The sequence below is a fragment of the Trichomycterus rosablanca genome, chromosome 7 (genome assembly GCF_030014385.1).
Source record: "Trichomycterus rosablanca isolate fTriRos1 chromosome 7, fTriRos1.hap1, whole genome shotgun sequence".
Lineage (NCBI taxonomy): Eukaryota > Metazoa > Chordata > Actinopteri > Siluriformes > Trichomycteridae > Trichomycterus > Trichomycterus rosablanca.
The window spans coordinates 31,902,230-31,919,278 of NC_085994.1; the positions used below are offsets into that span (position 1 = coordinate 31,902,230).

Sequence of the window (17,049 nt, forward strand, 5' to 3'; positions counted from 1 at the left end):
GTAAAACAATGGTTGTAAGGAAGGAATACCCGGAACAGAATGCCAATCCATCAAAGGGCTTCAGCCACTGTGACAGAGCCAATCATGTCTGTGTAGACACCAGGCCTGCCTAAAGCACAGCTGAGATTCAAACGTGGATCTCAGCAGTGGTGGACTAATGTAATAGACTGCTGTGGCACCTGAGCGCCCACCTATTATTTATATAGGTTAATGCATGTGTACAGCCCACATGTTTAGCTTTTGTTCACTGTTGAGACTTGCTGCCAACTAGGTGACAAAAAGGTTGAGAACCACTGAATTAGAGGGATGTATGTTGAATCTTCATGTCCCTAGGACACGCTTTAAATCGTGTTGGGTGGGCGTAGTCATAAAGAGCTGCTGCTAATTTCTTAAAAAATAAAACTTCAGCCAGTACACAGACTATGCCATTTTGGAAATACGCACCTATACACATTTGCATATTAAAGCAAACCTTAATGCCACATTGCATTTACATCTATTAGGCATAACATTATGACCACCTTCCTAATATTGTGTTGGTCTTCCTTTTGCTGCCAAAACAGCCCTGCAACTGTGATGCACCGTGTATTCTGACACCTTTCTATCAGAACCAACATTAACTTCTTCAGCAATTTGAGCTACAGTAGCTCGTCTGTTGGATCGGACGACACGGGCCAGCCTTCGATCCCCACGTGCATCAATGAGCCTTGGTCGCCCATGACCCTGTCGTCACTTTACCACTGTTTCTTCCTTGGACCACTTTTGATAGATACTGACCACTGCAGACTGGGAACACCCCACAAGAGCTGCAGTTTTGAAGATGCTTTAACCCAGTCGTCTAGCCATCAAAATTTGGCCTTTGTCAAACTCGCTCAAATCCTTACGCTTGCCCATTTGTCCTGCTTCTAACATCAACTTTGAGAATAAAATGGTCACTTGCTGCCTAATATCCCACCCACTAACTTCACCTGTCAGTGGTGATAATGGTATGCCTGGTCGGTGTATATGGGCGCTTATATACAACAAAGTTTCCTGTGTGACTTTTCCAAGCTTACAGCTGAAAACTTGCAGCTCGAGTTTGCACCAGACTGTTACAATGAAGAAGAACATAAAAAATAACTTTTTTTCTTTCTTTGCATGTTCCTCTCCATGGTGCAGCACAAAACCTCTAATGCCTGATTAGCACTTGATGAAAATAATAGAACAATGAGGGTGAGATGGTTTAAAAAGCTTGACAAAAATAACAGTAAGTGTTTTTATTCAGTAAGCCTGAAATACCCTGCACAGAGGCTAATGGCCTTCTTTGTAAGGCGCTCTCTTAAGAGCCTACTTCATAACTTAGGCATTGTGGGGGGGAAAGGCCTCAGTGCTAATTACTTCCCCAGTAACACGACGGGTGCCTGTCGCTAAGGGGTCAGCGGCGCTTAGCAACACAGGTTCTTTCTCAATGCCTCAGTTATTTTGTCCGTTTGTTCAGAAATAATAAAAAAAATGAACTGAAGTGTCTTAGGCAGAGAGCGCCAGAGCCACTGTGATTCATCTAACTCATGAGGTAGAGTAATAGGTAAGAAATCTATATGTTTATGATGCCTTAAGCAATACATTCATAATGGATCCGGTCAGTGCATGGTAGAGTGGGTGTCGCACAGCAATATGGGTCCCGAGGTGATTAGGTTTGATCGTCACTTCTGGTCCATGCCTGTAACCAAGAATTAATGGTCTCTGTAAATCGACATGGTTTTCCTTTAGTTATTCTTGCATTTCTCCCACTGACTAGGGCAGCTGTAGCTTAGTGGTTAAGGTACTGGACTAGTAGTAAGAAGGTTTCCAGTTCAAGCCCCACCATCGCCAGGTTGCCACTGTTGGGCTCTGAGCAAGACCATGTCTGTAACCAAGGTTTAATGCTCTCTGTAAATCCTGTTTTTTTTTTTTAGGTTATTCTTGAATTTCTCCCACTGACCAGGGCAGCTGTCGTTTAGTGGTTTAGGTACTAGACTAGTAATAAGCAGGTTGCCGGTTCAAACCCCACCATCACCAGATTGCCACTGTTGGGCCCTCGAGCAAGACCCTTAACCCTCAATTGCTTAGATTGTATACTGTCACAACTGTAAGTCGCTGTGGATAAAAGCATCTGCTTAATGCAGAAAATGTAATGTAAATGACCAAAAACGTACATCCTACCTTCCCTATGTATCCTTGAGTGAATGGGTGAGTGTGTGTCACCTTGCACCAGATCATCAGGCAATACAAGACCCACCACAATAGTGGCCAGAATAAAGCACATAAAGTATATGAAGTATATGTAAATAGAGATGAAACTGATCAGATGCTTGCAGGTTGTGTGCTGCTTTGCTGATGTCAGAAGTACGCAGGTTAGTTGAGGAGGGTTTGAGCCACTTCCATCCTTCCTTCCAAAACAATATCCAGTTCAGACTAAGACCTTCTACAACTAATATTGATACATTAAAAAATGCTGTTCTTACAATAGGTTTTAATACACTTAAAGAAGTTTGAAAATACTGTAAAAACTCATTAAAGAGACTTAAAGAGCAGAGTTTTAGGGCGCTTGAGTGGTGCAGTGGTAAAACCCAATAGCACACCAGAGCTGACATCTCAAACTCCCGAGTTCAAATCTACCAGCAGCATGGCTGCCTTTACAAACAATGATCGGCTCAACTACAAGGGACGGATTGTCGGAGGGTGGTTCCTTGTAACTGATGCAACTACGACGTCTGCTGGCAGGTCAATAGTGCCTGCACAGAGACGAGGGTTAACGGAGATAGGTGCATGACTCTCTGAGTGTAACACGGGTCTTCGGGCTACTGCACACGTGTTGGAGGGGACGAGTGTTAGTCTCTGCTGAATGACTAAGTGAGTAAGCAAAAATGCAATTGGGTAATTGGATACAATTCGATTGAGAGCAAAATTGAAAAATAAGAAAAAAGGTTTTATATGCATATATTATGAATATATGCATATTAGTAAAAATGACCATACTGCATACAGGAGGCTTGTATTACAATGAAAAAATGCTGTAAAAATAAATAAACAATAAAAAACAACCAACTGCACCATTTTGGAAGGTAAGAAAACAGACAGGCATATATACACACACACCTAAGGTATACGCTGGTAGACTTTGAGTGATGTAGAGTCTAATTATGTATTTGATTTATTTCCTGACATGTAATAAATTAACTGTCAGCATCTGTACAATAATTATTAATTCAATAGTTTCCCTTTAGCGACTTCCACTGCATATAATAATTACATATCTCTCAGTCGTTGATTTCCACTCAAAATTAAATCAGAATCTAACTCGTACCGTTTACTGGCACATTAAGCGGGTACAGTGCGGTCCCTCATTTCCTGAGAGATTCTGAATCTGCACAATAGCAGTATTGTGACAATCTGAAAAGGCAGCTGTCTAAGGGTTGGGACCATGCCGAGGGGGAAAGCAGCGGAGAAATTAGAGAGAACACAGAACAAGTTAACTTGATATTTGTCAAAAATAATGGGCCGCCGCACCAGTGTGAGACATGGCCTGAGGGAGCTTATTTCATCAAGATAAGAACAGGCGACCTGGTCGTAACACAACACCCATGACTCCGGAGGTTTTCAGGGTTCAGCACTTTTTAAAAAATGTGCAGTCTTTTAAATGACAGAGCTAGTAAAGCATATGAAGTCTAACAGGTGTGCCAAGTGGCTGCTGCTGCCAGTTAATTAAATTATTTGTGACTAACATGGTGTGTAATGCTTTCCTGGATTTATGGAAATAACCAAGTTAGGTTTTTGGGATGGACAAAACATTTTAATTAGAATGTTATGCTCCTATTTATTCATTTCCAATCCACTTCCGATGTAAGAGCTGGGTATTCACCAGTACAGGAAGGGGTTCATTTCATTTAAATTTCATCAAACATTTTATCCTGGTCAGAATTGCTGGCAGTTCTGTTCCACAGGGAAACACTGGACGCTATGCAGGGATACCCTGCGCCAATCCATCACAGGTCTTCAGCCTTCCACCTCCCTCAGACATGGCCAAATATTCCTGAGTAAATGTCTTGTTAGGAGACTCAAACCTGGATCTCAGAGATGATGGGCTAGATTAGGTTCTAGTTTATTTTATCTATAAAGTAATTATACAGAGGCGAGGGTCTAACGAATCATTAAAAGCAGTTCACCTCCGGTCCTGTCAGCTCTCACAGAGCCCCTCCATTAAACATTTAGTGGTTTCCCATAAGTATCGTAGTTTAACATTCTTCCCTATTATAAACATCAAGGCTCCCTATTGAAGAAAGGCACAATTCTATAGTACTATAGAGGACGTTCAGGACAGGGCAAGATAGCGTTGAAAGATCTATTGTGACAACCCCTAACTGTAGCAGCCAAAAAAAGAAGAGGAGGAATAGGTCAGAAGAGAGAGGATGTCTTTCCAGTAGTGAACATGAGTTACCTGTGTGTTGAGATTATGAATGATTATAAATCGTGTGAGCTATTTTTTACCTTGGGTTGCCAAATATAAGTCATAAAATGATAACATTGCAGATTATATGTAATGCAGCTTGACATGGCAGCCCTAGTTTTAACCTGATTGGAAGGTCACTGGTTCAAGCACCACCCCTGCTAGGTTGCCACTGTTGGTCCCCTGAGCAAGGTCCTCATTTTTCAATTGCTTGGATTGTAATCTGTCAGAATAGTACATCTGTTAAGTGCCTTAAATGTTTGTATTTGGTGCATTCAGTTGGCGCAGTGGTAAATTGTGCTAACCCACTACGTCTGGGACCCAGAATATCGGTACTATCGGCTGGCCGGGTGTCCACATACAGACATGATTGGCTATGTCTGGGGGAAGGAGTGGTGGGTGGCTGAGAATCAGTGATGGAATCTGTTCGATCCCCAGGTGGAGTGGTCCCGGTACTTTCTGTGTGGAGTTTGCATGTTCTCCCTGTGTCTGTGTAGGTTTCCTCCGGGAGCTCTGGTTTCCTCCCACAGTCCAAAGACATGCAGTCAGGTTGACTGGAAATACTAAAAAATGAGCGTGTTTGCCCTGTGATGGACTGACAACCTGTTCAGATCTTTCATCCAGTACACTGTACCCACCGCAACCCTGAATAGGATAAAGTGGTGGTAAAACAGACAATGAATAAATGAATGAATGATGTGTATTTACATAAATAAAACAAATAGATAGAGAGATAGTCTTCCACAACAGGTAACATAATATGCAGATCACATAACTGGTTAGTAGCTTTAGTGCAAAGCCAAAGAAGCCTGTCGGACACCTACAACAACACTTGAAATAACAGGAAAATTGTGTACATTTGATCGTTTTCCAAACCGGTCGGGTTTTTCAGCTACGAAACAGCTTGACAAGATGAGAAGTCCATGGATGACATGTGCCCGCTCTCTCATTCTACACGCCAGACGTACGACATGAATGTGGAATGATGTTGACTGATTACCTGTCAGCCATCTGGAGACGATCACAATTTCATTAGCATGGTATGCGTAACCCGAGTCACCTGACCATCCGGCTCAGGAGGGGCTGCCGTACCGTTTGCTTTGATGGAAACAGTGATTGATGCTTGTTGTCTTGTGTGTAGGGTTGTGTAGAAGCGTGTGGGTATCTGTGTGTAATGGGGGTAGGGAAGAGACTATGATGACATACACCCCCCTCGGGAGCGAGTGTAGTCCGGAGCATGTTGAATTGCTTTTCACTTTAGAAGATAAATGATATGAGAGGGAGAGAAATAAAAAAAAAAGAGTACAAAAGAGGGAGAAACGGAGGAAGAAGGGAATAAGGGCATGATGTGTTCTGTGTTTGTTGTGTCAGTGATAATCAGACTATTGATTTATGTTACAATGCCTACACACCAGCGCAGGAACAAAGATGGTACAGAGAAGAAGTAACTAAATGGGGCAAGAAGGAAAATCTAGCAAATTAGTGAGATTGTTGGGGTTGGGTTCCCCCTTAAGCTGGAACCCATACAGATTTAGAGTTTGTAACATCTAATATGAATGTTATAACTGATTTGTAATGCTGCTTTCTTTAATTTAGTCAACCAATGGGAAACACTGAAAATTTCCCTAAGTATGAGTGTGTGTGTATGAGTCTACCCTGTGATGGACTGGTGACCTGTCAACCTGTCAGACATGGCCAGATATGTCTGTGTAATCCGGATCTCAGCGGTGGTGGACGAACATAACAGGCGAGTAAATTTATCCTCTCCCTCTTGTGGCGAGAAGTGTAAATCGACCCGCTGTAGTCACAACTGGTCTACAGGCCCCAGAAGCCCTGGCACTCATTAGCACTGATGCGCTGCACCTGACTCCTGAGCTATTTAAGAAAAGCCCAGAGATCAGTGCAGTGCTGATTTATTAAACAAAGCTTACCCTGTGAGGTACTTGGCCAATATTTTCAAGAATCGATTCATTAGTTCTGGGAATGAATTCCCACTGAGTTTAGTTTAGTCTAGTTTGGGAGAATAGTATTGGAATCATGACCATGTGTCAGCTGGATGGTGGACTGAGTAGCTGGCTCGCTAGCCGCAGTTTCGGTTACATTAGCGATCTATCCCTTTAGCTGCACGTAGGGTCACAGGTGTCACGATGTGCAAGGAGTGGTACTTTTTGGATCCTTATATCCCAATTTTGCAAACAGCATGTCGGTCTACCATTCGACTCCTACACTCTGCTGTTTGGTGTCAAATCCTGCCCCAGGCGGTGATTTAATTCTAGCTTATTCTCCCAGTTCTTTTCGTTCTCATTTTAGATTGTACTTTAGATTTTTGGATTCTGTCCAGTGTTTGCACTTGGGCTCAGAATCAGTCTGGTGGTGAATCTCTCTTTCTGCTGCTCTCACTATCAGTATGCAAGAATGTGATTTTCTAAAAAAAATGTAGAATACTCACATAAAACACAAAAACTACTATTTAAAAACTATTTTAAAAAGTTCTTATAATGTTCAAACTGAAGCAGCGTGGATGAGTAGCCAAAGACCCTCAAGCCATTTCAGAATAACCTGAATTATTGAAAACCCTTGTTGGACATATAAAGACAAAGAGGCAAAGCGGTGTCTCGGTTGAGATTGAGATGCATAGCAGTGGTTGAGGCAGGGTGTAGGTCAGAGGTTAAAAAGCAAACATCGAGCATAGTGGGACAAAAGCTGAACTGAAACAGATGAAGAATCAGCAGCTTTCCTGTTGAGGAGTCTTCAGCCATGTCACCCAACCACAGGACAACAATCAATGGCTGTCCAGAATGGCCCACGGACCTGATGCTCATCAATGAATTTCTACGGCACATCAATTGTCCTGTCCAAGAACACAGAAAAGGCGGGTAACCCATGACCTCTGGGGTCACAAGGCACACGCTTTGGTTCCAATCCTACATCCAACGTCCTGTCAGTCTGCATTTCAGGCCACATCCAGCTCCAGGCTAATTATTTTACAAGACTCCCGGGGGGAATTTTTCTGCTGATAGGATTTAAGACATTTGGAAACATCTGTCCATGTTTTAAAATCCTATAATGATTTTAACTAGTTTGGTGTTCAGTTTTTAAAGCCTTAATAAAACTGTGCAATATGGTGTTCTGTTAATCACAAGGATCATTAATAGCTCAACTGGTGGAAAATATTTCTCTTACACCTACTCTACTCTTCTTTAACGGACAATGCTAGCCTAGCAGACAAGCTTTGGGCTATCAATCAGAAGATTTTAGGATCGAATACTGGCTCTGACATGCAGCCACTGTTGGGTGGCTTGGCTTGGCTTGGCTCCAGGGGTGCTGTACAATGGCTGACCCTGCCCTCTGACCAATTCAAACATGCTGGGATATACAGAAAAGAATTGTATTGTACTGAACAAATCTATATTTATATATGGCAAATAAAATGTACCTTCCATTTCATATCACCTACACCAAGCACTTTACAATTTGGCCTCAAAAGCAATGAATAAGAATTATTATTAATATTGTTGTTGTTATTATTATAAAGAACTATGGGTGCTCAGGTGGTGCAGAGGTAAAATACCGAGGTTTGAGCTGTCCATACAGACATGATTGGCTATGTCTGAGGGAGGGGGAAACCAGCCTAGCCAATCTAACTACAGTCAGTGTGCTCTCCTTGCCGTTCCCAAGCCCAGATAATAATAAGAAGGGTTGCGTAAACAAAGGCATACAGTATATAAACTGTGCCAAATCAGGTATGTGGACCAGAATGATCTGATATGGTGACCACTGATTATGAGAGCAGCTGAAATGAAGGGAAAAAACAGTTATTATACAGAACTACATTATTGTATCAAGGACTTAGTCTAGGTTAATGGTTAGCAAACAACATGTTTTATGTGTTTATCTTTTCATTTGCTAGTGCACCCTGCTGCATATTTATTTTAGTCTATTTTGTTTTAAGGATTTAATTTAAATTTAATATGACTGGGTATTTTAAGAAATTTCCGTATAAGAAAATGAAGTATTTTAATGTACAATGTCAAAAATAGGCTAAATATAACTGCAGTAAAACCTTTCATTTCAGCTCTTATCATTTCATGGAATATAAAAATACAACAGACGTATAAAAAGAATAAATGATTGGCTATGTCTGAGGAAGGGGACAACCAGCCTAACCATTCTACCTACAGTCAGTGTAATCTCCTTGTAATTTCCAAGCCCAAATAATAATAAGGAGGGTTGTGTCAACAAAGACATACAGTATATAAATCAAGAATGTGGACCAGAATGATCTGATATGGTGAGCACTAACAGATATTATATTATTATTATATATTATATGATATATTTCGGTCTATTTATTTTAGTCTGAATATTTATTTATAGTGTATTTGACTGTGTATTTAAAGAAAAGAAGTGCCTCTAATGTGCAATGTCAAAAATAGGCTAAATACAACTTCAACAAAACCTATTTCATTTCAGCTGTTATCATTTCATGAAATATAAAAATACAACAGAAATATAACAAGAATACATGAAATGAGAACTAAAGAAGTAAAAAATACAAATCAGAAAGAGGGAAAGGAGGAGCGGAAGAATAGAAGAGAAATTAAAGAACTTGAAAGTGAACAGAAGAAACTAAATGACTTTGTGTTTAAACCCCTGACTCGGCCATTTTTTGCTTAAATAGAGAAAAGTCTGTTAGGCATTGAGGTCTCTCTTTTTCTTTTCGCCTTTAAATCATCTGTACTTGTTCTGTGCATTTTCAGAGAAAATCCTCACTGCGTCTCCAGCAGACTAACAATGATCGAGTACTCAGTACACAGATACAGTAAGAGAGTTAGCTCTATATAACCAGTCTGTAGAAACATGTGCGGCTGTCACACTTGTTTAAATACCATCTGGATTAAACTACAATTCATGTGCAGATGATGAATGATGGTGCTGAAGGTAAGCTGTATTCATGATTATGTTGCTTTTTACAAAACCAGAAATTGAAAGGAAACCACAACCTTAATTCGAGTTTTTTTTCCAACTACACACTTATATACACTAATATATATGAGCCTTTTTTGTCACCAACAATATATATATATATACTGTATATACTTACCATATAGAAGCACTTTGTAGTTCTACAATTAGTGACTGTAATAATTGTTTCTCTGCATGCTTTGTTAGCCCTCTTTCATGCTGTTCTTCAATGGTCAGGACCACTACAGAGTAGGTATTAATTGGGTGGTGGTGGTGTGTTAGTGTGTGTTGTGCTGGTATGAGTGGATCAGACACAGCAGCGCTGCTGGAGTTTTTAAACACCTCACTGTCACTGATGGACTGAGAATAGTCCACCAAACAAAAATATCCAGCCAACAGTGCCCCGTGGGCAGCGTCCTGTGACCACTGATGAAGGTCTAGAAGATGACCAACTCAAACAGCAGCAATAGATGAGCGATCGTCTCTGACTTTACATCTACAAGGTGAACCAACTAGGTAGGAGTGTCTCATAGAGTGGGCAGTGAGTGGACACGGTATTTAAAAACTCCAGCAGCACTGCTGTGTCTGATCCACTCATACCAGCACAACACACACTAACACACCACCACCATGTCAGTTGAACCATTGAAGAACAGGGTGAAAGGGGGGCTAAAAAGGTATGTAAAGAAATAGATGGACTACAGTCAGTAATTGTAGAACTACAAAGTGCTTCTATATGGTTAGTAGAGCTGATAAAATGGACAGTGAGTGTAGAAACAAGGAGGTAGTTTTAATGTTATGGCTGATCAGTGTATATATTACCTAGGAGTGGTATTTTTTCAACCTAAGTACATTTTATCCAGGTCACATTATCCAAATACAAGCCATCAGATTTCTTCTTTTTCAATTAGCATTTTGGTGCCTAACATCCATCTGCTGCCATTTGGACTGCTCAAGCCACGCCTGATCTAAAAGTGACCATCCCCAGGGTTAACCGGACATGTGATCTTCATTGCTATGAAATCATATAAGAACAGTGGTTTTCAAGCTGTTTTTTGCTAAAGCTTGATATACATTTTAAACCATGCAAGCGACCACTGTTCCATGTACATTTTAATGCGTATATTCAAACTAGTCCTATTAATATATGGGCACAGACAAGTTTCTAACCATGATCCCTCATCAGAAATTTAGATCAAGTAGATGAGAGCTCTGGAATTAAACGCAGGGCTTACCGATGTGTTCTGGCACTGTATACAGGAGCTGTTGAAGCGGACGGCTGGGACGCGCTGAACCTTTCCCTGAATGTTGAACACGCACTCGTAGTTCTTCTGACCTGACTGGGGCTGGGGGAGATTCCGGGCACGCAGTGTGACCGGCCGAACTATGCCTGCTGGAACCAGAATGTCACTGCTTTGTAGGATCTGGGGGCATCCCTAGAAAATAAAAAGAGAAGATGTTAAAGCTTTCATAGCATAGCAAGTACAATAAAAAAGCACTTGGACCTGTTTCATAGGATGCCAGTTTTTTTTTTTTTTAAAGCGCTATTACTTCTATTCGACTGGGATGAGAACAATACCTATCACTGGTTCAAAAGGACCAGCATTCTCACACAGAGTGCCAGCTGTTGTGGAAGTGAAAGAAAGCTTGTTAGAGAAGAAAGGCTGCACAAAGGGAGGTTAAAAAGCCCATTACAAAGCTGCTGCGTTCCTCACCAGCTTTACGAGCTGCGGGTTTTCCTCAACGCACCACATTGATGAAGCGGTAAATGAATGTCGTCCTCAGTGCTGAGCCTCGCCCAGCATTGGTGAAATCATTACAGCCCTGTCTGGCTGGAACTGATCGAAACATTCATCAAAGCCAGTGGTATTGACACTCCAACTAATAACAGTGTACCAGCCTCCATACTGATGAGAAATTTCATCACAGAGTAGGATGAGCAATTGCAAAGATGTGACTCCAACAGGTTCAAGTTGGGAATGTGAAAGTTGAAAATATATATTTAAATACACTATAAAAGCAAAGGTTTAATGATATAATGATATAGACGCCTGCCTATTCCAGCATAATTGCCCTAAAGACGTGAATGAACAAATTCGATCTGAAGAAACATCAGTAGCCAAGAAAACCATTAAACCTTTGGAATAAAGTGTAACACTGATCATAAGCTTCTTGTCCAACATCAGTCTCTCCCCTCACAAATGCTCTTTTTGACAAAATGGGCACAAATTCCCACCTTTTCCGCTATACCAGCCTTCACACTTGTGGGAATTTGGATGAACTGACTTTATATTAATGCCCTCTGGTTTGGAATAGGATGTGCAACAAGCTTAAGGTTAGTTGTCTACACACTTATATAGTGTATATAATTGATTATTGTCATGTTTTCACTCAAGCCTATCATACATCTGGGAAAACAGCATTTAAATAACAAAGAGTCAGATTATATATATATATATATATATGTATTGTTAACTCCATCGGCATTGCTGTGTCTTATGCACTCATACCAGCACAACACACACTAACACACCACCATCAGTGTCACTGTCAGTGTCACAACAGTGCTGAGAATGATCCACCACACAATAAGGTGGTTTTAATGTTATGGCTTATCTGTTATAAGCTATATACATAAATATAGGCTGTATATATAATCTCGAATTTCCCCCATGGGGATCAATAAAGGAATATGTATATATATACTGTATATACAGTATATACAGTATATACAGTGTATCACAAAAGTGAGTACACCCCTCACATTTCTGCAAATATTTCATTATATCTTTTCATGGGACAACACTATAGACATGAAACTTGGATATAACTTAGAGTAGTCAGTGTACAGCTTGTATAGCAGTGTAGATTTACTGTCTTCTGAAAATAACTCAACACACAGCCATTAATGTCTAAATAGCTGGCAACATAAGTGAGTACACCCCACAGTGAACATGTCCAAATTGTGCCCAAATGTGTCGTTGTCCCTCCCTGGTGTCATGTGTCAAGGTCCCAGGTGTAAATGGGGAGCAGGGCTGTTAAATTTGGTGTTTTGGGTACAATTCTCTCATACTGGCCACTGGATATTCAACATGGCACCTCATGGCAAAGAACTCTCTGAGGATGTGAGAAATAGAATTGTTGCTCTCCACAAAGATGGCCTGGGCTATAAGAAGATTGCTAACACCCTGAAACTGAGCTACAGCATGGTGGCCAAGGTCATACAGCGGTTTTCCAGGACAGGTTCCACTCGGAACAGGCTTCGCCAGGGTCGACCAAAGAAGTTGAGTCCACGTGTTCGGCGTCATATCCAGAGGTTGGCTTTAAAAAATAGACACATGAGTGCTGCCAGCATTGCTGCAGAGGTTGAAGACGTGGGAGGTCAGCCTGTCAGTGCTCAGACCATACGCCGCTCACGGCATCAACTCGGTCTGCATGGTCGTCATCCCAGAAGGAAGCTGACGCACAAGAAAGCCAGCAAACAGTTTGCTGAAAACAAGCAGTCCAAGAACATGGATTACTGGAATGCCCTGTGGTCTGACGAGACCAAGATAAACTTGTTTGGCTCAGATGGTGTCCAGCATGTGTGGCGGCGCCCTGGTGAGAAGTACCAAGACAACTGTATCTTGCCTACAGTCAAGCATGGTGGTGGTAGCATCATGGTCTTGGGCTGCATGAGTGTTGCTGGCACTGGGGAGCTGCAGTTCATTGAGGGAAACATGAATTCCAACATGTACTGTGACATTCTGAAACAGAGCATGATCCCCTCCCTTCGAAAACAGGATAACGACCCCAAACACAACCTCCAAGATGACAACTGCCTTGCTGAGGAAGCTGAAGGTAAAGGTGATGGACTAAACCCAATTGAACACCTGTGGCGCATCCTCAAGTGGAAGCTGGAGGAGTTCAAGGTGTCTAACATCCACCAGCTCCGTGATGTCATCATGGAGGAGTGGAAGAGGATTCCAGTAGCAACCTGTGCAGCTCTGGTGAATTCCATGCCCAGGAGGGTTAAGGCAGTGCTGGATAATAATGGTGGTCACACAAAATATTGACACATTTGGGCACAATTTGGACATGTTCACTGTGGGGTGTACTCACTTATGTTGCCAGCTATTTAGACATTAATGGCTGTGTGTTGAGTTATTTTCAGAAGACAGTAAATCTACACTGCTATACAAGTTGTACACTGACTACTCTAAGTTATATCCAAGTTTTATTTCTATAGTGTTGTCCCATGAAAAGATATAATAAAATATTTGCAGAAATGTGAGGGGTGTACTCACTTTTGTGATACACTGTATATATATATAATGTCTGTGTACCGACTGCCTAAACAGACATGATTGGCTACTATGATTTTCATTACTGTAGCAACTGCAGCCTAAACAGAGACGGGGAACAATGAAGATCAGTGGTTGACTCTCTGTATGTGATACTGATCCATATGTAAACCTGCCTTGTGCAGGTGAAAAGAAGCGGTTGGTGGTAACTGCACCTGAGTTGGAGGGGGCGTGTGTTATGTATGGCCCTCCTAGGTCAGGGTGTAGGGTCTGCAGCAGTATATGTGATAGAACTGGGTAATTGGATACGACTTGATTGGAGAAAAAGGGGAAATGCATAGATTTAGATATAATAATAGATTTAGATAAATGTATATAAAAAATATAGATTTATTAATGTACATAAACATCAACAAAGGACCACTATTATAGAATATGTGAGCACTACCAGGTAGGCTGAGTTTTACAGCTGTCTAACTATGTGGCCAAACAACCCTATGACCTTGACAAACAGACTACACTTTTCAGCATTGCTCAAGAAGACATTAATAGATATGACACCAAGGTTGCGATGACCGCTCTGTCCTTTGCTGCAGATTTGTATTAGAGCACATTTAGCATGATCTGTTATCTGTTTAACACTGAACAATAATCAAGGAGGCTGTAAAAGCAATTTGCCAGCACAGGACTCATAAATCAGAGGCAAGGCCGCCCGGCTGCACAGGACGCCACACTGCTGCGAGTTTAACAATGATGCAACTCCCAGAGCAGCGCGCCCATCCATCTCCGCCCGGCCGGCTGATCTGGCCCGTTCTGCGCATCGGCACGCCGATAAATCTCATTTTGATATCGGGAGTTATGAAAAGAAAGATTTACTCCCTGCCGTGGCGCAGCAGAGGCACAGGTGGTGGAGTGAAGGTAGCAGGGGAAAAGGGGAAGTGCGCGATCAGAGACTGATATGAATCCAATTCATCAGCATAAATGAATCGGCTTCGGTTTTGCACGCTGGACATAAAAAGGCTGAAAAATGGAGTGTTAACCCTGGAAACGACAAAGAACCGCATGTCATCCACACAAATGTACTAGCCGAGTGACTATGCATACACGATCAGTACTGTTTACACTGGATTTACATGTTGTCCTCTGAGGGCAAACCAGAGCCAAACATTCCAAGATTTTTCAACTAGGAAAGAAAATGCTGTGCTGTAGGTGCTTGGGTGGCTCAGCAGTTCGGGTTTGAATTTCAGTGGTGCTATCGAACGACCGGTTGTCTACACAGGCATGATTGGCTATTTCTAAAGGCAGAAATGGCCGAATCCCTGCGATTGACTGGTGGGTGTTCCTGCCTTGTGCCCTGTGTTGTTTCCAGATGGAGCCGGACCCACTACACGACCTAACAAGGTTAACGCTGTTACATTTGCAAATGCAAATGTAAATGCAAACAAAAACACCCAAAAAAAAAAAAAAAAACACTGTACACTTGTCTCTCTATAGTCGAACAACTACAAACCGCCAAAGTGTAGGAGCCAAAAAACGCTATGCGAGTACGAGAGACAAATAGAATAAAGGAAAAACAGGATTAAATATAATAGCAGGGAGAGCTTTATTTGTGCTTCTCCTACCCAGCGCTCGCTCGAGTGGCTTACATGAGGGTTTTCAGCCCAATCTAATCCATTTCAGAGTGCATTTACAAAAGCATGATTCGAGCAGGAGGGGAGAAATGGGAGCCAGAGGGAAAGAAACTATTAAAAAAGTACCGCAAATTGGAGTTCTAGATATTATGCACAGGTGAGTCCGCTAATGGACCATAATGGACTTTTCATCAAGTTTCCACTTTTTCGAATGGGGCGCAGCTGCTCCATTACGCCCCTTTCAGAAAAATAAAGTTTGGCTAGATTGAAAAATTAGTTCCATCCTGCTTTGTAATTCGCTAGATAAATCTCCCCTTCAGAGCCCTCCTGATAATTCAGCTTTCCATAACTAATACATAAGTAATTTGAAAAGATTAAAAAGGCAAAAAAATGAAGTCTTAAGAAACAAGAGTATTTATTGGGAAATGAAAAGAAAACTCTAAATAAATGGGAATATAAATATAGATTTAACATTTGGTTCGACAAGTACCTGTTATGATGTGGGAGGAAGGACCCAAGGATGCGGAGGTTTAACTAAAAAAGGGTTTTATTTACAAAATCATAAACATAATATACATAAAATAAAAGGAATAACAATAACAAAAAACACTTCGGGGAATCCCGAAGGCAGCCGGACGTCAGGGGCTGAAAAGGAACAAAAAAAAGCATACAAAAGAAAAAGGGAAGCGCGAGGCGCGAACCCAGGACTCTTGCCTCCCGACCGGGAGCTTTAACAGCCTGCCACAGCGGCGCTAGTGGCAGACTCGCTCCCGGCGCTATTGAAGCAAAGAGTGGGTTCGCGAGATGGACCACCTCGCGCTGTTGGCCGAAGAAGGGGGGGTAACACCGACGATAGCTGCGTGGCATGGCGCTTTCCAGCAACCAATGCTGGCTAGAGCCATGCCAGCTACCGGGTGTGATCGATTTGCGGGTTTCAAAAGTTAATGACAAAGGCGCTGTCACCAGCCAGGGTGGCTGGGAAGTGGCCATTTGCTCCTGCGCTCCAGAGGGCGGAACGTGACGCTGTCACCAGCGGTAGCTGGGAGGGGGTCACGTTCCTCTGGGCGCAGCCGTGGGGTTTCTAGGTGGCGGCGGCACGGCGGCTCGACGGCTCGGCGGCAGCGGCCCGACGGCGACCTGAGAGCGACAACCAGGCGGCGGCGGCGGCACGACAGCTGCGGCACTGTGGCGGCAGCTTGGCGGCGGCGGCGGCGCCCACTAGCGGTGGCCCGGCGGCAGCGGCACGGCGGCGGCGGCACATTGCGGCGGCACAACCTAAAGATAAAAAAAAACAATAAACATAAAAGGACACCGCAGTGTCAAACAAACTCAAAGAAAGAAAAAAGAAACAGCCAACTAGAGCAGAAGGTGCGACGGCTACAGCTCTGCACCTATCCCTTAAATAAGGGAAGGCACAGGTGTAGCCACTTCGCCCTAACGAGCTGGCCAGGTAATAAAAGGCACAGCTCGTTTCTGCTCTGTAAGGCCTGTGGCATCAGGGAGAGATGGTACATTCCCCTGATGCCACAGAGCCTAACAGTACCCTTATTGGGCAGAGGCACTGGAAATCAATACAAAGCTGTTTTGACCAATAGGACACTTCAATCCTAATAATAACTGGTGGCTTTTAGGATGACAAAGGTCCATCCACAAGGAATAAAAGGTTACTTAAAAAGGTTTACATTTACATTTTCAGCAGTTAGCA

General features: G+C 42.4%; 1 protein-coding gene across 1 annotated transcript in view; it reads right to left on the minus strand.

Annotated features, from left to right (window-relative positions):
- The window catches only part of plxna3 (plexin A3), a 292,904-nt gene that overhangs the window by 61,020 nt on the left and 214,835 nt on the right, over positions 1 to 17,049 (minus strand). Inside the window, exon 10 of the mRNA XM_062999232.1 lies at positions 10,666 to 10,866. Within this exon, the coding sequence (XP_062855302.1) occupies positions 10,666 to 10,866 (201 nt within the window). The remainder of the gene's footprint in view (positions 1 to 10,665; positions 10,867 to 17,049) is intronic.